The sequence below is a fragment of the Tenrec ecaudatus genome, chromosome 1, assembly GCF_050624435.1.
Source record: "Tenrec ecaudatus isolate mTenEca1 chromosome 1, mTenEca1.hap1, whole genome shotgun sequence".
Classification (NCBI taxonomy): Eukaryota; Metazoa; Chordata; class Mammalia; order Afrosoricida; family Tenrecidae; genus Tenrec; species Tenrec ecaudatus.
Genome location: NC_134530.1, coordinates 231337178 through 231356522, shown reverse-complemented (window position 1 = coordinate 231356522; position 19345 = coordinate 231337178). Strand labels below are relative to the sequence as shown.

The 19345-nt window shown below is 38.4% G+C and overlaps 1 protein-coding gene across 3 annotated transcripts in view; it reads left to right on the top strand.

Annotated features, from left to right (window-relative positions):
• Positions 1-19345, top strand: part of LPGAT1 (lysophosphatidylglycerol acyltransferase 1) — a 91891-nt gene that overhangs the window by 53222 nt on the left and 19324 nt on the right. For all 3 annotated transcript variants that reach the window (XM_075530096.1, XM_075530093.1, XM_075530087.1), the window contains 3 exons: positions 4937-5032; positions 8374-8647; positions 12024-12150. In XM_075530096.1, coding sequence (XP_075386211.1) covers positions 4937-5032; positions 8374-8647; positions 12024-12150 — 497 coding nt within the window. The remainder of the gene's footprint in view (positions 1-4936; positions 5033-8373; positions 8648-12023; positions 12151-19345) is intronic.

Here is a 19345-nt window from a genome sequence, read left to right as displayed (position 1 = left end):
GGTGCAGCAGAGAGGGGAGGAATGGTACCTACTTGGTTCCTTTGCCTTTTTGTCCCCTCTTTAAAAAGTGGTCACATCAAATATCTTAGTATTCTTTGGATCATATGCTTAAGTTTTAATATGTATCACTTTCTGAGAAATTTAGACCTTAAAGAAAAATAACTCAGTTGAAAGCCAAGTCAATGTAATTCAGATTGGGGCTGTCTTGAAGTACACTGGGAGATCTCCAGTTTCAGACAGAACACACAATAAGTGCTGCTTAGTTAGTGAATGACGTGATCTTGGGAGTCTCCAGCCAGAAGGAAAGAAGGTAACCATGTTTTCAGATTTTATTTTGTAAAGTAAATGAAAAGGGGAGACTTGAGGCTCAAGCTAGCCAGTGTTTTTCAGATTGAACTGTTGATTTGACATTGCTTATATTGATAACTTAAATAAATGTATAAAGTGAGTGGATTTGAAATGAATTTCAGTCTTTGGCATTATTATCTTACGAAAGTTACACAGGTTATCTTCATAGACAGCAAAACAATAGGAATAGTATGAAATGAATGGAATTAGTATTAGTAAAGACACACCAATAGCGCTTTACTAAGTGCTTAATCATGGTCCATGAATGTAAGAAGTATGAGGCACCAGCATTTTCTAAGGAGCAGATCATGCTTTTGGCAAAGTGAGAGAGATTCATGGTAGAGTGAGCTTAACATGGCTTGATCCCCACAGAAAGCCTTGTGAATAGGATCTTGTTAGAGTGGAGCTGCAAGGACTTCTTCCTCAATGAACCAATCCTTGCAAAATCACAAGAGGTAGGACTAAGCCTATGCATTGTGTTTAGGCCTTAGAAACCTCAGGAAAGGTCAGATGGGGCCACTTGGCTTATTGAGGGGAAGTCCTAGTGGCAAGTGGGTTAACTTGGATTGCAGAGCTTGGCAGTTAGAACCCAGCAAGCTCTCCGCACGGAAAGGTGAGGCAGTCTGCTTTCCCAGTGGTCCACAACCTTGGAAACCCGATGGAGCGGCTCTGTTTCGGCCTGGGGGTCAGTAGGAGTTGGGATTGACTCAGCAGCTTTGTGATTGAACAGTCTTTTTTTCTTATCTCAACAGCAGGCATGATTTTGCTGGAACATAGAATAAACTCATTCCTTTTTTATGCTCAGAATCTTGATTGTAAGGATTGTCACTATGTAGATATAGTTGCATTTAAATGAGTATTTTTCTAATATAATGTTTAAAAAATTTTAAAAACCAGTTTGTTTCTCTTGTTCAGGAGGAACCCCAGTTAGCCAACACTTTTATTATTGACAGAATTTCATTGATATTGATTATTCTGGAGCTTACACAATGGTTATCAGTAAAAGTATTCCTCACTGTAGCCTTAACTTCATTTGGGAATAGATGTTAGCTGTACTACCTAGAATGTTAGGTTATTTGAAATGTACTAATCACATGGACAAAAGAAAGACTGGTCTGTTTGTTTGCTTTTCTAAAATGATTTGAGCTACTAGATTCATTTTTCTGTCCAGAAAAAAAATGTTTTTATTTTCAGATTGATGTGGCTTTATTTATTTATTTATTTATTTATTTTTGAGGTTTCAGCAATCTATCTTTATTCCAAAAGCAATTGGGACACCATACAATTTTTTAAAATACATTAATTTTTTTTACTCTTGAAGCTTTTTTGTGCGTTATAGAAAACTGAAGCAAAGCGCTAAAAGCAAAGAACACAAAAGGCATCCAGAATAATTTTGATGATTTGATAGTTACAGTTTGTCATGTCTTTCTATAGCCAATGCATGTGTATAAATAAATGTAAAGCACACAATTGTAAATGGCTGAGGTCATCATACAGCATGGATTCGTGTTTTGTTTCGTTTTTTTCACATAGCATGAATATTTACCAATTCAGAGTCCAAAAGTTATGAATATTTTGACAAGCAAGAATACAATATGCAGACTCAATCAGAAAAATCAACAAGAAAAATCCTTTAGAGGGGAGAAAAAAATTCATTAAAGACAAAAATGATAACGCCTGTAAATAAGGATGCGAGCAGTTACAATTTAAATACTATATTCTCTTAATGCTTAATTTTAAATGAAACATAAAGCAAGAAGACACTAGGTGTAATGCTGATCAGAGGATTATGAGAGTGAAAACTGTTAAAATACTACCAAGGTGTTTCATAGTATAGCCAAGACACACACACACACACACACCAAAGGTTATCATCAAAGTGAAGTTACGGACACACTTGCATGCGCTCTTCCCCTTGCATGTCCTGCTGCCCGTCTGCCACCAACATAACCAATCTTGATGTTTCCTGCTCAAAGGTGGATTAGTAATTCCATGTCCAAGATGCTTTTCTAAATTACAACAAAAAGATATGTACTCACTACTGTTAGTTTTTATCATACTCTGTCACCTCAAGACATCTAAAAAGCTCAGATGCTGTAAAATAATGTAAGAATTTTTTAGAAGGCTCTGATGTTTCTGAATGATGTAGAAGAATTTACTGCCTTCTATCATAAAGACGTAACAGAGAAATACAGTAGCCGTGCATTGTAATCTCTTATCCCCACCCCCCATTAAGGACGGGACAATATTAAGTGATAGTTAGAAGTTGTTGTTTTTAGGTGTGGTCTCATCGGTTCCAACTCTTAACAACCAGATGTGCGACAGACCAATCCACCACGAGTCCTATGCTGTCCTCGCAGTTGTTCTGTTTGAGCCCGTTGTTGCAGTGTCAATTCATCCTAGTGAGGGTCTTCCTCTTTTTCACTACCCCTCGACTTACCAAACACGATGTGCCTCTCCAGGGACTGCTTCTCCAAAGTACATGAGAAGTCACCATCCTGTGTGTAAGGAGCATTCAGCTTGTACTTCGAGAGCAGATGTGTTTGTTCTCTTGTCAGACCCTGGTACTTTTCGGTGTTCTCCACCAGCACCGTAATTCACATATGTCCTGTCTTTGGTTTTCCTTATTCAATGTCCAACTTCTACACGTTTGTTTGTTTATAATATACTACGTAATGCTGGATTTGAGGCCAGTTAAAAAGTTTGAAAAATAATAATAGTTAAGTGGTACTGTGATGTGATGTAACACAGCTTATGAATTCTGGCTGGCGTTTGGTGGAGCCCTCTGCCATTGCATGGAGTGTCCTGGCCATTGCTGGGTGTGTGACAGCCGCAGCTGCGATCCACATACCCAGTGAAGAACCTTGGCCTTACTCACCACAGTTTCAGAAGCACATAGTGGAGACTCTAGATGTCCAAAGGTCTGGATAATGAATGATTGCATGGACCAGCAATTATCTTTTAGAAACACCTTCTGGAAATATGCCAAAATATTTTTTGAAATATTTGGCTACATTCTGAGAGACAGGCGGCCTATCAGAGACAAAGTTGATTACTATTTGCTGATACCCATTCTTTGAAGACTATGAAATAAATTATTGACATGCTGGATCCTTTTATGGCAAGTTGAGTAAATCAAGGAATATTGCATGTTTTTATGCAATTCATGATACATTTTTGGCAACCGAAGGTGAAATTAAGAATTTTTTCCCTGTCAGAACTTCATTAGACGTTTAATAAACATGTGGTATCATTACTACACATTCCTTTAAGATAAATTGGAGAGGGACATTTGTACAAATAAGTTTCCGACATGAGAATTACCCACAAGATAGTTTTGCTCTGACAGCCTTGTTTTAGATGATTCTTCTAATTAAGGAGGTCAGTCCTCCATCAATGTATCGCAATGTATCTTAAAGTTAAACATCAGCCAAGTGATTTGCGTGTCGGCACTTGGAGCAGAGTCCACTCAGTGGCAGCTGAAATGTGTGAAGATCTGCGGTGTGGTGGTATAGGTTGACATCCACTTGCTTTTTGTACTTTTTGCAAATTCCCTTAAGTTCAAATCTCAGTTTATTTCAACAAAGTGATCACAAAGCAAAACGATTGAAAAATGAAAGGGTGGGGGTTATTTCCTCCTGTGTAGACGGACTGGTAAATCAGTTCTTCACCAAGTACTTATTGCTTATACAAAGGAGATTTGAAAAGTTCATAGAAAAATGCTGCTACCTTACTTCTGTTTTCCCGTGCGTTTTTTGGTATAAGTTCCGTTCTAATTCTTAGAGGTGATGCTTGTATTCATTGTTGCTATGGGAGCTCTAGTAGAGCTCTATTGCATTCTCGATTGAAGTTATAACTTTCTCTTTACTTGAGGCTCAGAACAAGGAATGCTATTTCCTCAGCAGGGAAGAACAATTAACCAATCCATTAATTAGACCCCAATTTACATTTACTTTTCATTCTGAAGTTTGCTAGAAATAACATTGCCTGCTCTTATTATGGGTATTAACACTGGGAATGGATTAGTATATTTGCATTTAAGAATTGAGACTCTAAATAGTTTATGCTGGCAAAGGGTATGACCTTGAATAAACAAACCAATATGCTGAATAATGTAATAGGATTTATAGACAATTTATGGATTGAACAGTTGAATATTTATTTTAGATATTATCCTAGGCATTGAGGTTAAATATTACATTGTAAAGAAAAAGTTTTAGTAGTTATTAAAGTAAACATATGGCCCTCATTTGATCATTTTAAACTATTTAATTGTATTTTTCCAAAATCGTTTTAGAAATTATGTAAGAATTACCCGATAGTTTGTTCTAATTTTTCAGGTAGATTTCCTCTAATAAATGTATTCATAGAAATTTGAGGGGGCTTCAAAAGTTCATGGGAAAAAAATCTGTTACCTTTTTAATTCTATTTTTCATAAACTTTTGGATGAACCTTTGTAATATTAGGTTTAATATTTAGATTAATATTATGTTTGGGTGATTATATTTATAACATAGAACCCTGGCTAAACTGTAGTCAGGTTTCTTCCAACCAACATTTAATTATTTCTTTCTCTTAACTATTTTAGGTGGTTGCTCAAATGATGTGGTTGATGGATCATATTTTTAAGTATACAAACTTTGGAATTGTTTCTTTAATTCATGGAGACTTCTTTATAAGACAGGTAAGTAATTAACTTTGGGGGGGGTCGTGGTAATAGCCTTATCAAACACCGTTGATTCTAACAAGACCAAATATAATAGGAAGAGCCAGTTCTAGTGTCTCGTGTTCCTTTGGCCCTTGGCTCCCCTAAAGCATTTACTTCTGTCTGAATTTGAGTACGCATAGATCACAGAAGACTTACAAATACCCTCTGGCCCTACCTAAAGAATACAGTTGCAAGCACTTAACTGGTGGCTTAGTAGTTACTCTGGGGGCTGTTAACTGCAAGGCCATCAGTTCTAAACCATCAGCCGCTCTGCAGGAGAAACAGGGGCTTTCTACTCTGTAAAGAGTTATAGCCTTGGATATGCACAGGGGCAGTTCAGCCTGTCTTATACAGTCCTTATGAGCCAACACCAAGCCTGTGGCAGTGAGTTGTCACATATCCTAGTTAACCCAATTCTTAGTTTATTTTCCAAATGATTATTATAGGTGATGCTCTCCACTCTTGGGCCTCTGTGAAGAGTAAATTAAGTAATATATCCCTAAAGAACTTAGAACTATCTCCTGCCTCCGTCATCATTTGTGTCTTGATTATCGCCAACATCATCATCTGTATTATCACTATTAATTGTACTTGTTAGTCATTTTTATATGATTCAGAAGGCATCTAAATGAGCAAGCTTCCCTTGAGATTCTATATGCCAGTGGAGAGAATATTATATTAAGTATGATACTCATGACTTTTCAATGTATGATAGTGCCACATTTATTTGGTGTTTATATATTTAGCTACTTCAATTTATTACTTGTACTTTGTCTGGCATATAATAAGTACTTAAGGAGTAACTGGTGAATAAAATTAAGCCTCTTGTAATAACTATATATTCAGAAAAAGTTCTGAACTCTGTGGACATGCTTCCATAAAGTACACATACATCACATTTACATGTAGAACATAGTAATTTTTTCACCTGTCCTATAGCTATGTTGTTTCCTTTGGAAATCATCTTGGTTGTGCCCAGAGACGTCTTCTGACAGATGAATGGCAGTGGTAGTAGAAGGTAGCACTGGAACCTCAGGAAGACGTGCCAGTGGGAATTGGCCACAAGGTCAAACCAAAATAGGCAGTAGTCAAACCTACTCTTCCAGCAGCCTGGTCTCCGATCTCAGAGCAGCACTGCTGAGGAAGACCACAGACCAGCCCCTGGAAAGCCCACAAAGATTCAGCTTAGGAAAGCCTCTGAGGCAGTTCCACTCTGCCCTAGACGCTCCAAATTACACAGTAACGGCAGTTGTCCAGGGTAACCCAACCAAACCCACTGCCATTGACCTGTTTCTGACTCATGTCTGGTTTCCGAGTCTGTGGGTTGTCAATGGGAAAACTAACTTAACCCTGAACATCACTGGAGTCAGAAAATATTGACTTTATACCGTACTGCAGTGAAACCTGTGAGCATCAGAACTCAATGGGGCGGACTTGTTTTTCCAGGTCTGCAAAGGTTTCTGCCTTTGACAGAGTGCAGGCTTACTACTTCTTCATTGCTCTCTGTAAGTGAAAAATATGTGCGTTTTCCTTTTCTGACAGGTTTCTGCCTTACACAGGCTCCAGCTTCCGCAGGTATCACTGTGTAGCAATTGACCCTAATGGTGATCGTTAGGCAACAAAGAGAGGCTAAGTTTTACTAACTTATCAGTGTGCTTCGAGGGGGTAAAGGAGCCCTGGCTTGCTGTGGGGGAATGATAAGGCTGGCTGCGCCCATAGAGACTGCATTTCAGAACCTTGTGAAGCAGTTTGGCTCTGCCCCGTGGGATTATCATGAGTCTCAACCAACTCACCAGCCATACAGTTTTTGTTTGAGGAAGGTACATGTAAAAAATTATGTATCCCAAAACAGTTGTTAATTACGGTGTACATTTTTGTATGCTGAAGGACTACATTTGAAAATATCTGAGAGAGTTATAAATTCATTTCTAAAGAGTAGCATTTCCCCCCTGATAGCTTAATAATAAAAATCTATACTAATAGAAGGAAGTGGAGGAAAAAAGATCTCTGGGGACATTTTTTGCTCTTGCGAGACCATTTTGACATATTTCTAAGAAGAGTAAAAATATTTTACAAATTGTCTTGGCAACATAATAGCGAATTTAATCAGAATTGGTTCTGTATAGTAAACCAGTTAAGAAAATGCCTAACTTGTTTTATATTTGGCATATATGTGATCTAAAGACTGAAAGCATGCTAATTATTTGGAAGAGCTTCTGCAATTGTGTTGGCTGGAAAAAGATTAACAAATTGATCGTCCTGAAAGGAAGAACATGTGAAAATATAGTTGTGAGTTCTTCCTACAAATTTTTCTGGATCATCTTAACAGTTTCCAAGTGACATTCTCTCTTCTGTGCCTCACAAAGGAGATCTTAGTCCATCACTGTATTGTGTTATCACTACCTCATTGTTCGTCCTGAATGTGGCCAGTTTATGCCAATATGTCCTAATCACATCGCTGTGGGGGTGCAGTGGTTATGTATTGGGCTGCAATCCACATGGTCTCCTCAGGGGAAAGATGGGACTCTCTACGCCTGTAGATAGTTAGTCTCTGAAGCTCACAAGGGCCATTCTGTCCTATCCTTCAGGGTCTCTGGCAATGAGTTCGGTTTTGGTTTTTTGGGACTACTGGAATAGTCTCCTAACTTTAAATAAGGTTTTGAGATTTTGTTGTCAAAACTCTTACCATGACTTCAAACTTGCAATCATGCAGAAGGCTCTTCTCTGCCTCCCTTTCCAATTCCGTCTCCTATCACTGTCTTCCTCACTGTAGGGTTCAGCTACACTGTCCTCAGACTGTGCTGACCTGATGCTCACCTTAGCTGGCAGGCTTGTGCTCTCACAAGCAGGGACACTTCCCCTCGGTCTTCACAGGCCTGTTCCCTGACATAATTGGCTAGCTCCTCAGACGTCTCCACCACAGACCATCCCCTGACCCTTCTTGGCCCCCTCTAGCCTCTTACCCTTTTCTTCCCAATGTTTTTGGTACTCCTGATTCACTGCCTTTGTCCTACAGTAGAAGCTCTGAAGAGAGCTCTTATTGTTTCCCATATGCGGATAGTCAGTCAACAGTTACTGGGTTGATGAATGCATGAACTTTCAGCAGCAATCAGAGCAATTTGTTTTTCCTTCAGAAAAAAGAGAGGCTTATGTAAATGCTAATAACATCTCTATTTTGACTATTGTGTTCAAAAAAGGAATCAGGTGAGAAAAAATATTCTGCAATTAGTTTTTAATTGAGAAGCTGTTTATTGTATCTCGTTCTGGCATTTTAACTTGACATATCTATGCTTATTATATGTGTGTGTGCCTTCTAGGGGAAATCTCACCGTGAGCACCAGCTGCAGCTTCTCCAGAAGCACCTAGAAACCAGCTACAGGAGCAGAGATCGGAAGTGGATCGTCTTGTTTCCAGAAGGGGGCTTCCTCAGGAAGAGGAGAGAGACGAGTCAGGCATTCGCCAAGAAAAATAACTTGCCATATCTTACACACGTCACCCTGCCCAGGATTGGGGCCACGAAAATTATTTTGAGTACACTTGTAGCACGGCAGGAAAATGGAATCCCAGCAGGAGGGGACGCTAAGCAACCAGGTATGCTGGGCTTTAGCATCATTTTGTTCCCTCGTGGAACTGAAAAGCCTTCCTGGAGTTTTCAAGATGGCATGTTGGTGACTTTTTAAATTTATAGTTTTTTTGTAAAGTAGAAATATACTCAAGGAAAATATCTTTATGAATAATATTTGTATTTGCTAAAATAATCTATGCTTACAGTAAGTAATTGGCAGAATGCAGAAGTATATAAAGTGAAGCATGCCTTTCCCTTCACCTGCCTCCTCATATACTTCTGACCATTCTCATCGCTGCAGGAAACATACCTGTAAATCTGTCTGTGTATGTGTGGAACTATTTCTGTAATATAAATCCCCAAATAGAATTGCTACATTAAAAGACAGAGGCATGGACATGGCTGATACACTTTTTAGGGTAGACATAATCATGATGTTCTTTTTCACTTAGTTTCTAATTTTTAAGGAATGTTTTTGTTTGTGTTAATATAGTGAATCAATGCAGTGCAGTTTGGTTCAGTGTATTAAATACCTTAAGATTGATAAATGTCTCATTATTCCACTATTAGCAATACTTATCAAGGAAAGTAACCTAAAAAACAAAATAAAAAGTGTATGACAGCGTTATTTATAGCAAAAAAAATTAGAAATCACCTGAATGGCCAGTGAAGAGAATAAATATTGAAAATCAGTAGAGTACAGCCATTAAAATGATGGCTATGGAGAGCTTTTCTTGGCTCGGAACATTGCTTGTGGTATGCTGTGGGTGAGTGTCAGGCCAGGGCTGTGGTTGAGCTCTGGGTTGCTCACCACACAAGCAGTCGTTTAAACCCAGCAGCTGCTCTGTGTGGGAAAGATGCTGCAGGCTGCGTCTCTGAAGATCACAGCCTTGAAACTTTGGGGGAATGCTGCTCTTTCCAATGAGGCAAAACGGACTAAAGACAAGAGGTTGTAAGGATGTCAGTGAGGTGGGGAGAAAGCAGTATGCGCGCAAACATATCAGCAACAGGCAATGAGTGAACGGCAAGCTTGGTCACTGTGCTTGCTTCTTGGGGGTAATTTATCTTTATTGCTTACACTTTTCTGAATTTTCTCAGTGTTAAAAAACAAAGTGTACAGCTTTTATGACCAGGAAAAAAATAAAGCACATTCAAGAAAGCAAGAATCTGTGAAACATAACCTTGGATGTTGTAGAGGAAATATTATATGAACAGTTTGAGGCAGTTTTAAACAAGTTTCTATAAGACACCACTATGCTATCATTTAGTGGTCATTGGTAAATTAAACCTCGGAAAGAAAGTCTCTCACCCTGTTTCCTTAGTAATATTTAGCTATTTTGTCTAATAGCCTTTAGGGGAGAAAATGAAAATGTTCCACCCTCAGAAATATGTGTTTTTAAAGGGCAGGAAGGATGGGCCATAGAAAGAAAGCCTTTGAGATTTCACTATGATTCTCTCTCTCTGCCTTTTTTCACCTTCCAAGGAGCTGCTTGGCAGTCAGCTCTCTTAATCTTTCATCATCTATTAAAAAGCCAAATTGAAAGAGTCTTTTAATAGAAAATGAAAGTTCAGAATAGCTTCGCAATGTCAGTCAAGCCAAAGCTGGAAGGCAGAGGTCTTCCGGATGGAATCTGTTGGTGTCATGAAGTGCTGTGTTTTACATAGTGCACCCAGCCAGTGCCTGGTGGAGTCCTAACTCGCAGACATAGGGGCAATGGTCACACCCACTTACTGTACACCAATAAAGGCACATGGTGGTTCCCCTCTGGGGAAATGTCTTTGTGTAATCAAAGCAAAGCCATTTGTTGCTCAACAGCGTATTCTAGCAGCCTAGGAAAGCCCTAAGAAATGGTAGAGAAACAGGAATTTAGTTTACCTCTCTGACTGCCTGCTCCTCCACAGTTTGGTATGTGTTTGCATTTCGTTTTCTCTAGTGCTTATGTTCACTTTGTCGTGTTTCATTCCATGTGTTAGACACATGCTGAAGTTAAGCTGCGTCTGTCTAAAGGGATTAGTTGTTGTGTATTAGGTTACATAACAATTTGAACTGAACTCCAGAGATTTTTCCCTCGTCTTTTAATAAAAAAGTTCCAACACTAAACTAGAAAAATCCAACATAAAAAATTAATGCTCAATAAATTTGGAAATTAAGATTAATAAAAGTTGATTTTCAAACATACATAAAACTTGTAAATATTGTGCCGTGATCAGCTATATTTTACAATTAAGTGTTTTCTTTTACCACATTTGCTTATCACATCTTTCTCCATTTTTTACCCATTGTCTAGTACCTGTTGGATATATTGGGGGTGGGGGAGGGGACTGTTTGTTTTGATACACCTTAAAATAAGTTAGAGCCTTCAGTATATTTTATCCCAAGTATTTCAGCATGCTTACCTGGCTATTTTTAAAAATGTGTTTCTTTCTATAAACTGTTCCTTTAACAATATTTTTATTGTTACTGTGTTTTTTAACTTCTTTTATATATTTTTTCCCTTTTAGGATGTTGTTATAAAATTTTCAAACCTACAAGTCAATTTTTCATTATTTGGCATACTAAAGTAATATGCCATTGATTTCTAATGCATACTTGGGCATATTGCTTAAAAGTGAGTTTTCTTTAAACCTATCTCTCAGATACATTACACAAAGAATCAATGATTACAATTTAAAGTCTGCCTGTCAGCATTCTCTGAGTATTCCCCTCTCAGATTTTGCTCCACATTTTGCTCCATGTGGGGAAGTAAAAACAGTATTCAAACGATTAAAGTAAATAGAACTTCCTGGTGGTTCCCTCTCCCCAACAGTACTTACCTGTTGTGCAGGGAGATTAAATTCTTTATTTGCTTATAACTCTTATGAAAATTGGGGGAGTGTTTGTTTTATTATAAACAAGAACAACCACTAACAATTTTATATATAAATAAAATTACTCCTTTTGTTGCCTTATTCTAGAATTTTTTTATTTCCCAATATTATAAATCTTGGTCTTTGTATTAATAAGTTATAATTAGTGAGTAGACTTATTTTGTTTTGAAGGCTGTTTCCCATTTTAGCTTCTGAGTTTTTCATAAGTCGGTTTTTTATGAGAGATAAAATACAAATTCAATTTTAATAGTGCATAATTGTGTTGTGATTGTAGTGACTCCTTGAATAATGCCTGTCCAGTAAATCAAAGAGCTGTTATCAGCTAGAGTTACCCATTCGATCATCAAGTAGGAAATGCGTAATTTCATCATGTATGTATCATATGGATCAGCAACACCAAAGTTCATCCTTTTTTTTTACAGCAGAAAGAATATTAATATGTTTTGCACTGCTCAAGTAACCTATGCCATGGTATTTACTACAAATGATATAAAAATCAACCCAGTTTGAAGTCACTTTTTTCTTTGTTCTTAGACAGCAAACCCAAAGGCCTCCAGTGGGTGATAGATGCTACTATTGCTTATCCCAAAGCGGAACCCTTAGATATTCAAACCTGGATCCTTGGCTACAGGAAACCAACAGTCACACATGTACATTACAGGTAGGAAATTATGCAAGTCCTCAGTACGTAACTTAAATATAGGCCTACCACAGGAAGATATGCATGTTTTGACATTTAATTTTTACTTAGTGGAAATAATTGGTTCAGAAGTAACTCTGATGTTGAACTTTTTAATATGAAATTTCATATCAAGTTGTTCTTTTTACTGAGTGTTAAAGGCCCCTGAAAATGACAAACAAGATGGTGCTTGGCTATCAGAAGGAGCATATCTTAAAGGCATGTTTTCAAACAAGCCGCTATCTAAGTGAGGCATCCACTAAGTCTACTGGAAGAAACATATCAGCCTGTCTAGTCCAAGAATTGTAAATAATGTAATCCAAATCTAAAGGAAACAAGCCAAAAAATCCAACAACAATGACTAGACAAAGTAATAGAAAAATCTTAATAAAAAAGAAAGCAGAAAATATTGAAAGCTGAAACAACTTTAAAAAGAGCCAAAAGGGAGATGCAATGATAGAGTATTACATTGCAACTTTCATAGATCTGCAATAATCAAATTTACAGCGCACCCTGTCTGATAGCAAGGTTGTTCACATCCCTCCACTACTGGAGGGGATTCACCAGAGGCTTAATCCATGTGCGGACACTACAAATGGATTTGGAGCTTCCGCTGTCATCCAGAGCAGCAGTTCTCAACCTGTGGGTCGTGACCCCTTTGGGAGTTGAATGACCCTTTCCACAGGGGTCGCCTAATACATTCTGCGTATCAGATATGTACATTATGATTCATAACAGTAACAAAATTACAGTGATGAAGTAGCAATGAAAATAATTTTATGGTTGGGGATCACCACAATATGAGGAACTATCTTAAAGGGTAGCGGCATTAGGAAAGTTGAGAACCACTGATCCAGAGCCTTCTGCAAACCAGGTGGGGAGCATTTAAGCTCTAATACCACTCCCTCCTTTGGATTTGGATTTATTATATACAATCCTTGGATCACACAGACTGGTATACTTCTTCCTTGTGAATTTAGTTGATGCCTCACTTAGATGGCTGCTTGTTTGAAGACAAGCCTTAGAGACCCCAGGTACTATTCCTTCTAATAGCCAAACAACATCTTGTTTTTTCACTACACTTTGCTATAGCACCGATATCTTCATTGACCTCTTCATGAGGGTGAGTATTAAGTAGGATCATGTCATAAAAACTAAAGGTTCTTAGATTGGGGCTAGAATTAAGTGCAAAATCATAGAGTCAGAAAGAATTCCATTATGTTCAACATTTAAAAGACCCCACTTAAAATGTTTCACAATTTTAATTTCTCTATTTTGAAAGAAGTAATAGTAGAAGGTTATGTTGTTATGAAGGTTATATTATTATCAGTAGTTAGTTAGTAGAACATTAGGTGATGATGTTGTTGTTAGGTGTGATGAACTTTTTTCTGCTCATAATGACCCTATATATAGTAGAATAAAACACTGCTCTCTCCTGAGTCATCCTTGAAGACTGCTATGTTTGATCCCATTGCTGTAACCACTGTGTCAGTACATCTCCTTCAGGGTCTTCCTCCATTGTTACTGACTCTACCAAGCATGATGTCCTTCTCCAGGGACCAATCCCTCCTGATAATATGTTCAAAGTATGTGAGACAAAATCTCAACCCTCCTCACTTCTAAGGACATAATGTAACTGATGAATGCAGAGCTCTGAGCCCAGGAAGGCAATTTCCCTAAGGAGGAACTGTCCTTCATGCTGTGTGTCTAATAGACAGTGTCTAACTGCCCCTCATATCAAATGCTTAAGCAGCACTTGCTCTTTATTTAAATAGGAAAAGGGTGTCTAGATTACCAGAAAGTGCAGCAGGATGTTCTAGACAAGATTCTAGATTTCTGCACCAACTCTTAGGAAACAGCACACAAATGCAGTTGTGCATTTTATGAGTGCCAAAATGAACTAACTTTTCTTCTGGGAACAGTATTTTTCTACACTCTTAATTCACATCTTACTCCTTAGGGTAGGTTGAGTTTTGAGATTGATAGAAGAGATGTAGCCCACATACACACATTAGTATATGTTGTGAAATATTTTCCTAAAATACCACATAAATGAAAGCAAATTTCTAAGACTGGATCCTATCTTACACATGCATGATGTTGCTGCTTTCAAAAGCTGAACTTTTCAGGCAGACACTTTGGAACTTAATCCTTAGAAATCTTGTGGCAAATGGTGAGAAGTGCCCAGGCCACATTTCTAGTGAAACTTGGTACATACATATCCGCCCGCCGCCCCCAGGCTGCTGTTCCTGGCTTCTGTGAATGAATTGTAAGCACCAAGTAACTTGCTGGTGAAGAACAACAAAGCACCTTGCCGATATGAAGTGCTACCATTGAGAGAGATGATTGTTGTTGGGAGGTGCCATTGACTCATTTTCAACTTAGAGTGACTCCTTGTAACAGACTAAGACTGCCTCATGGGGTTGTCTAGACTGTAATATTGGAGATTGCTAAATCTTTCTCCAATAGATCCACCGCGTGGGTTTGAACTGACAACCTGTCTATTAGTAGGTAAGTACTCACCAGTGATGCTGTCAGGGTTCCTTTCAAGATCTGTAATCAAGACAGAAAGTAGGTGTGGATTTTCAACCAGTCCAGTGTGGGTCTAAGCCAATTATTACTCTAAGAGAAAGATGTTCTTTCTTATTGCATCCTTCCCAGTATTATATCTTGTTTGTCAGAAACATTTTTGTTAGTATGCATGTCAGTACATGATTGATTTTTACAAAAAGTAAAGCTTGATTTAAAGTGGCAGCTATGAAGAAAGCACTTATGGGGAAGAACTTCCTCTTCTTCAGCAGTCAAACTGGAAGATGTCATATCCCTGTTAAATGAGTGATGGGCACAGTGCACCGCTGTTGAAAGTAGTTAATTGGAAAATTAAACATGATCAGATGTTAATTACAGGGATAGAATGTTAAAAGTAACCCTTGTCCTTAATATAAATGTCTGCATCACTACAAATTAGGTAGGACATGTACAAGCAGAAGTAGCTTGTTGTGTTTTCATTTTGATAAATCTCCAAAAAAAGCCGTAGTGCAATGGCGATGACAGCAATGGCAGTGACATAGACAGACTGCCAAAAGCAGGCATTGTACCTATGTCTGATCTGCCTGCCATTTTGGTTCCTTTAGAGAAACCCTTCCTTTGGGGACATTTAGCAAGTATTTATTTTCAATTTGAAGGAGAAATTAATTCAGAAAATGAACATTTGATTAATATTTTTGTAGCGCATATATTCATTTGCAGGAGAGGGAAAAATGTCAACGTTTACTTCATGTTATATTTATAAATAAAAAGAAATAAAACATTTCTAGTGAGATTGAAATTGCTGTTTCCCTTCCCAGTTCCATACTCTTTTTCTACTACCTACAAAGCATGGCCATCATAAATTTGTGTATCCCCCTATTCCTGTTTTTATGCTTGTACTACACATGCACCCGAATAATATCAATTTGGATGCCTTACATTTGTCCATAACCGCTGTGTGATCATAAGGATCCTCATGGTTCCATGAGTAGCATGTTGAGCCGTAAGCCACAGGTCAGGAGAGAGATGAGGCCGTCTGCTCCTGTAGAGTCATGGTGAGCAGAGTGCTCTATCCTGCGGTCTCAATGAGTTAGAATCAGCTCAGTTTGGTTTGGCAATATTATTTTACAATATATATTTCCCCACACTATTAATTCCTGTGAATCTTTTTTATTTTTACGTTTATGGTTTTATTTCATTCATTCTAACTATTGATGCTTTTTAACTTTTGTATTCCATCATATTGACTGTATGATATCATTTATCAATTTTTCTGTTGTTGGGTACTTATTTTCTTGGGCGTTTTGCTAACATAAAAATATTGTACTTAAGCATTCAGTAAGAGTTTAAATTTAAGACCCCAGACACTATCTCTTTTGATAGCCAGGCACCATCAGCTTTCCTTACCAAATTTGCTTATGAACCCATTTGTCTTCAGCGATCCTATCATGGAGGTGTGCAGTCAATGATATGATTTTTTTGTTCTTTGATGCCTGATAACTGATTCCTTCGGGACCACTTGTCACACAGGCTGGTGTGTTCTTCCATGTGGACTTTGTTGCTTCTGAGCTAGATAGCCGCTTGTTTATCTTCAAGCCTTTAAGACCCCAATCACTATCTCTTTTGATAGCCGGGCACCATCAGCTTTCTTCACCACATTTACTTGTTCACCCACTTTGGCTCCAGCAGTTGTGTTGGGAGAGTGAGCATCATAGAGTTCCAATTTAATAAAAGAAAGTATTCATGCATTGAGGGAGTGTTTGAGTAGAGGCCCAAGGTCCTTCCACCACTGTAATACTTAACCTATAAATGACAAATGGGTGCATAAGCAAATTTGGTGAAGAAAGCTGATGGTGCCCGGCTATCAAAAGAGATAGTGTCTGGGGTCTTAAAGGCTTGAAGGTGAACAAGCGGCCATCTAGCGCAGAAGCAACAAAGCCCACATGGAAGAAGCACACCGGCCAGTGCGATCACGAGGTGCCAAAGGGACCAGGTATAAGGCATCATGCAAAAAAAAAAAAAGATATATGTGTGTATGTGTATATATATGTGTGTGTGTGTGTATGTGTGTATATATATATGTATATATATATATATACACACACACACACACCATATTGAATGAAGGGTGGGGGAAGTGCAGAGTGGAGACCCAAGGCCCAAGTGTCGGCCAATGGAGATCCCCTCATTGAGGGGTTTAGGAGAGGAGATGGGTTAATTAGGGTGCGAGGTAGTACCGATGAAGAACACAGCTTTCCCCCAGATCCTGGATGCTTCCTCCCCCCAACTACCATGATCTGAATTCTATCTTGCAGGGCTGGATAGGGCAGAGGTTGCACAATGGTACATATGAGGACTGAAGGCACAGGGAATCCAGGGTGGATGATACCTTCAGGACCAAGGGTGTGAGGGATGATGCTGGGAGAGTGGAGGGTGAGTGGGTTGGAAAGGGGGAACTGATTACAAGGATCCACATGTGACCTCCTCCCTGGGAGAGGGACGGCAGAGAAGTGGGGGAAGGGAGACTCTGGATCGAGCAAGATATGACAAAATAACGATGTATAAATTACCAAGGGCACATGAGGGAGGGGGGAGCGGGGAGGGAGGGGGGAAAAAAAAGAGGACCTGATGCAAAGGGCTTAAGTGGAGAGCAAATGCCTTGAGAATGATTGGGGCAGGGAATGTATGGATGTGCTTTATACAATTGATGTATGTATATGTATGGATGGTGATAAGAGATGTATGAGTCCCTAATAAAATGTAAAAAAAAGAAAAGAGGAGAAAAAAAAGAAAATGATTAGGGCAAAAAAAAAAGAGTTTAAAATAAGGTATTATGTGCTCAGAATTGCCAGATCATAGGGTATTTGCATTCTTCCCTTTACTAGGTATTATTGAAATAGTCACTCAGGGTAGTTGTATCAGATTATAATCCTATTATGAATTTATAAGAGATCACCTTTTTCTGTACCTTTATCAGATACATCTTTGGTTTTGGATTCAAAATGGCAAGTTGTTTGAAATGGGATGGCATAATTTAGGGTCCAGATTTTATATTTATTTTGAAAAAGTATGAGACTCCGGTAACCTAGTTTTTGAATACACTAATATGAAGTATAAAGGGTGATTATAGCATCTTTATCCAAAAATTCAGGCAATCACTGTCAAAAGTCTTAGTGATATGTTCACTTCTGTCTGCCTTCCCTGTCTTGATGTTAAGTGCTGCCTGAGGGCAGATGCTTTGCCGTGTTTGCAGTTACATGTCACGAATAATACCTGGCCCGTAGAACTCCATGCTTACTGAATATCTGAGTGCTGAGGTCCGTGCTGTCTCACCGTGTTCAACACAAGAGCCACCAGCCACGTGTGGAGCTTAAAATGGAGCACTTACATTGTGGCTAATCAAATTTGGGATGTTTTGTCAGTGAATAATATATACTGAATTTCAAAGGCAAATATAAAAGAACATAAAATACCTAATTAATCCTTCTTTTAATTGATGGCATCTTGAAATTTTATGTTTGAGATTGAATGTGCATAAACGTTTAAGCCTATTTAATATTTCATAGTGTGAATATTGTAGATATTACACTTGTTTTTAAAAATATATGTAAGTATGAAAAATATTTGCGTCCGGGGGGGACGTTTTCTTTCAGAGCAGTTAGTAGCTACAACTAGGCACGATCTAGTTCTTCTGTTCTCAGGGTCATGGAGACTGATATTCATGTGGTCTGTTAGCCCATTCAACTAATTGTTACCATAATCTACTATTATCTTCACTCTGCTTTCCTCCAGACAGAGAGATCAATAGTTGTACCATAGATTGCAGTCGCTACCTCCCAAAGTACATTTGTAGAACATTGTCTACAACATTCTGTTTGCCAGTTGACTTTGCCATAGCCTGTAACTGTAGTCCTGAGCCTCCAGGCCTTAAGGTGCTTGGGTATGGCTAAGCAGTTTTGTAACTTTGTTCCTTTATCCTCCAGCTTTTTTTTTACTTTCTTGGTGCCAGTCGACATGCCAAGCATGTACTATCTGTTTCCGCCCCAAAGACTCTCCCTTGAATACTGCATGGTTATTCCTTCATGTCTTTGCTCAAATGTCACCTTTTCATGCTACCTTCAAAGTTCCTCTCTTATCCAATATATATGATGGTTAGTGTGAAATTTCCTATATCTTTTTTGCATTTGATCATTTTAAAGGTTCTAGTTGAAGCCTATACCCTAGAGATAAAATATTGTCATTTATTCAAAATCAGATTCATGGCTATTGAGTCCATTCCAACTCCTGTCGACCCTATAGGACAAGGTAAAACTGCCCCTGGGGGTTCCAAGACTGGAATTCTTCACACGTGTAGAAAGCCTTATCGTTCTCCCATGGTGTGGCTGGTGGTTTCGAACTGCAGACCTTGCAGTTAGCAGCCCATTGCTTAACCACTGATTAGACTCCTCTGACACTTATTAGAACCAGAAGTATACAGTTGGACAGTGCAAAATATGACAAAATAATAATTTATAAATTATCAAGGGTTATGAGGGAGGGGGGAGTGGGAAGGGAAGAGAAAAAGTGAGGAGCTGATGCTGGGCTTAAGTGGAGAACAAATGTTTTGAGAGTGATGAGGCCAATGAATGTACACATGTGCTTTACACAA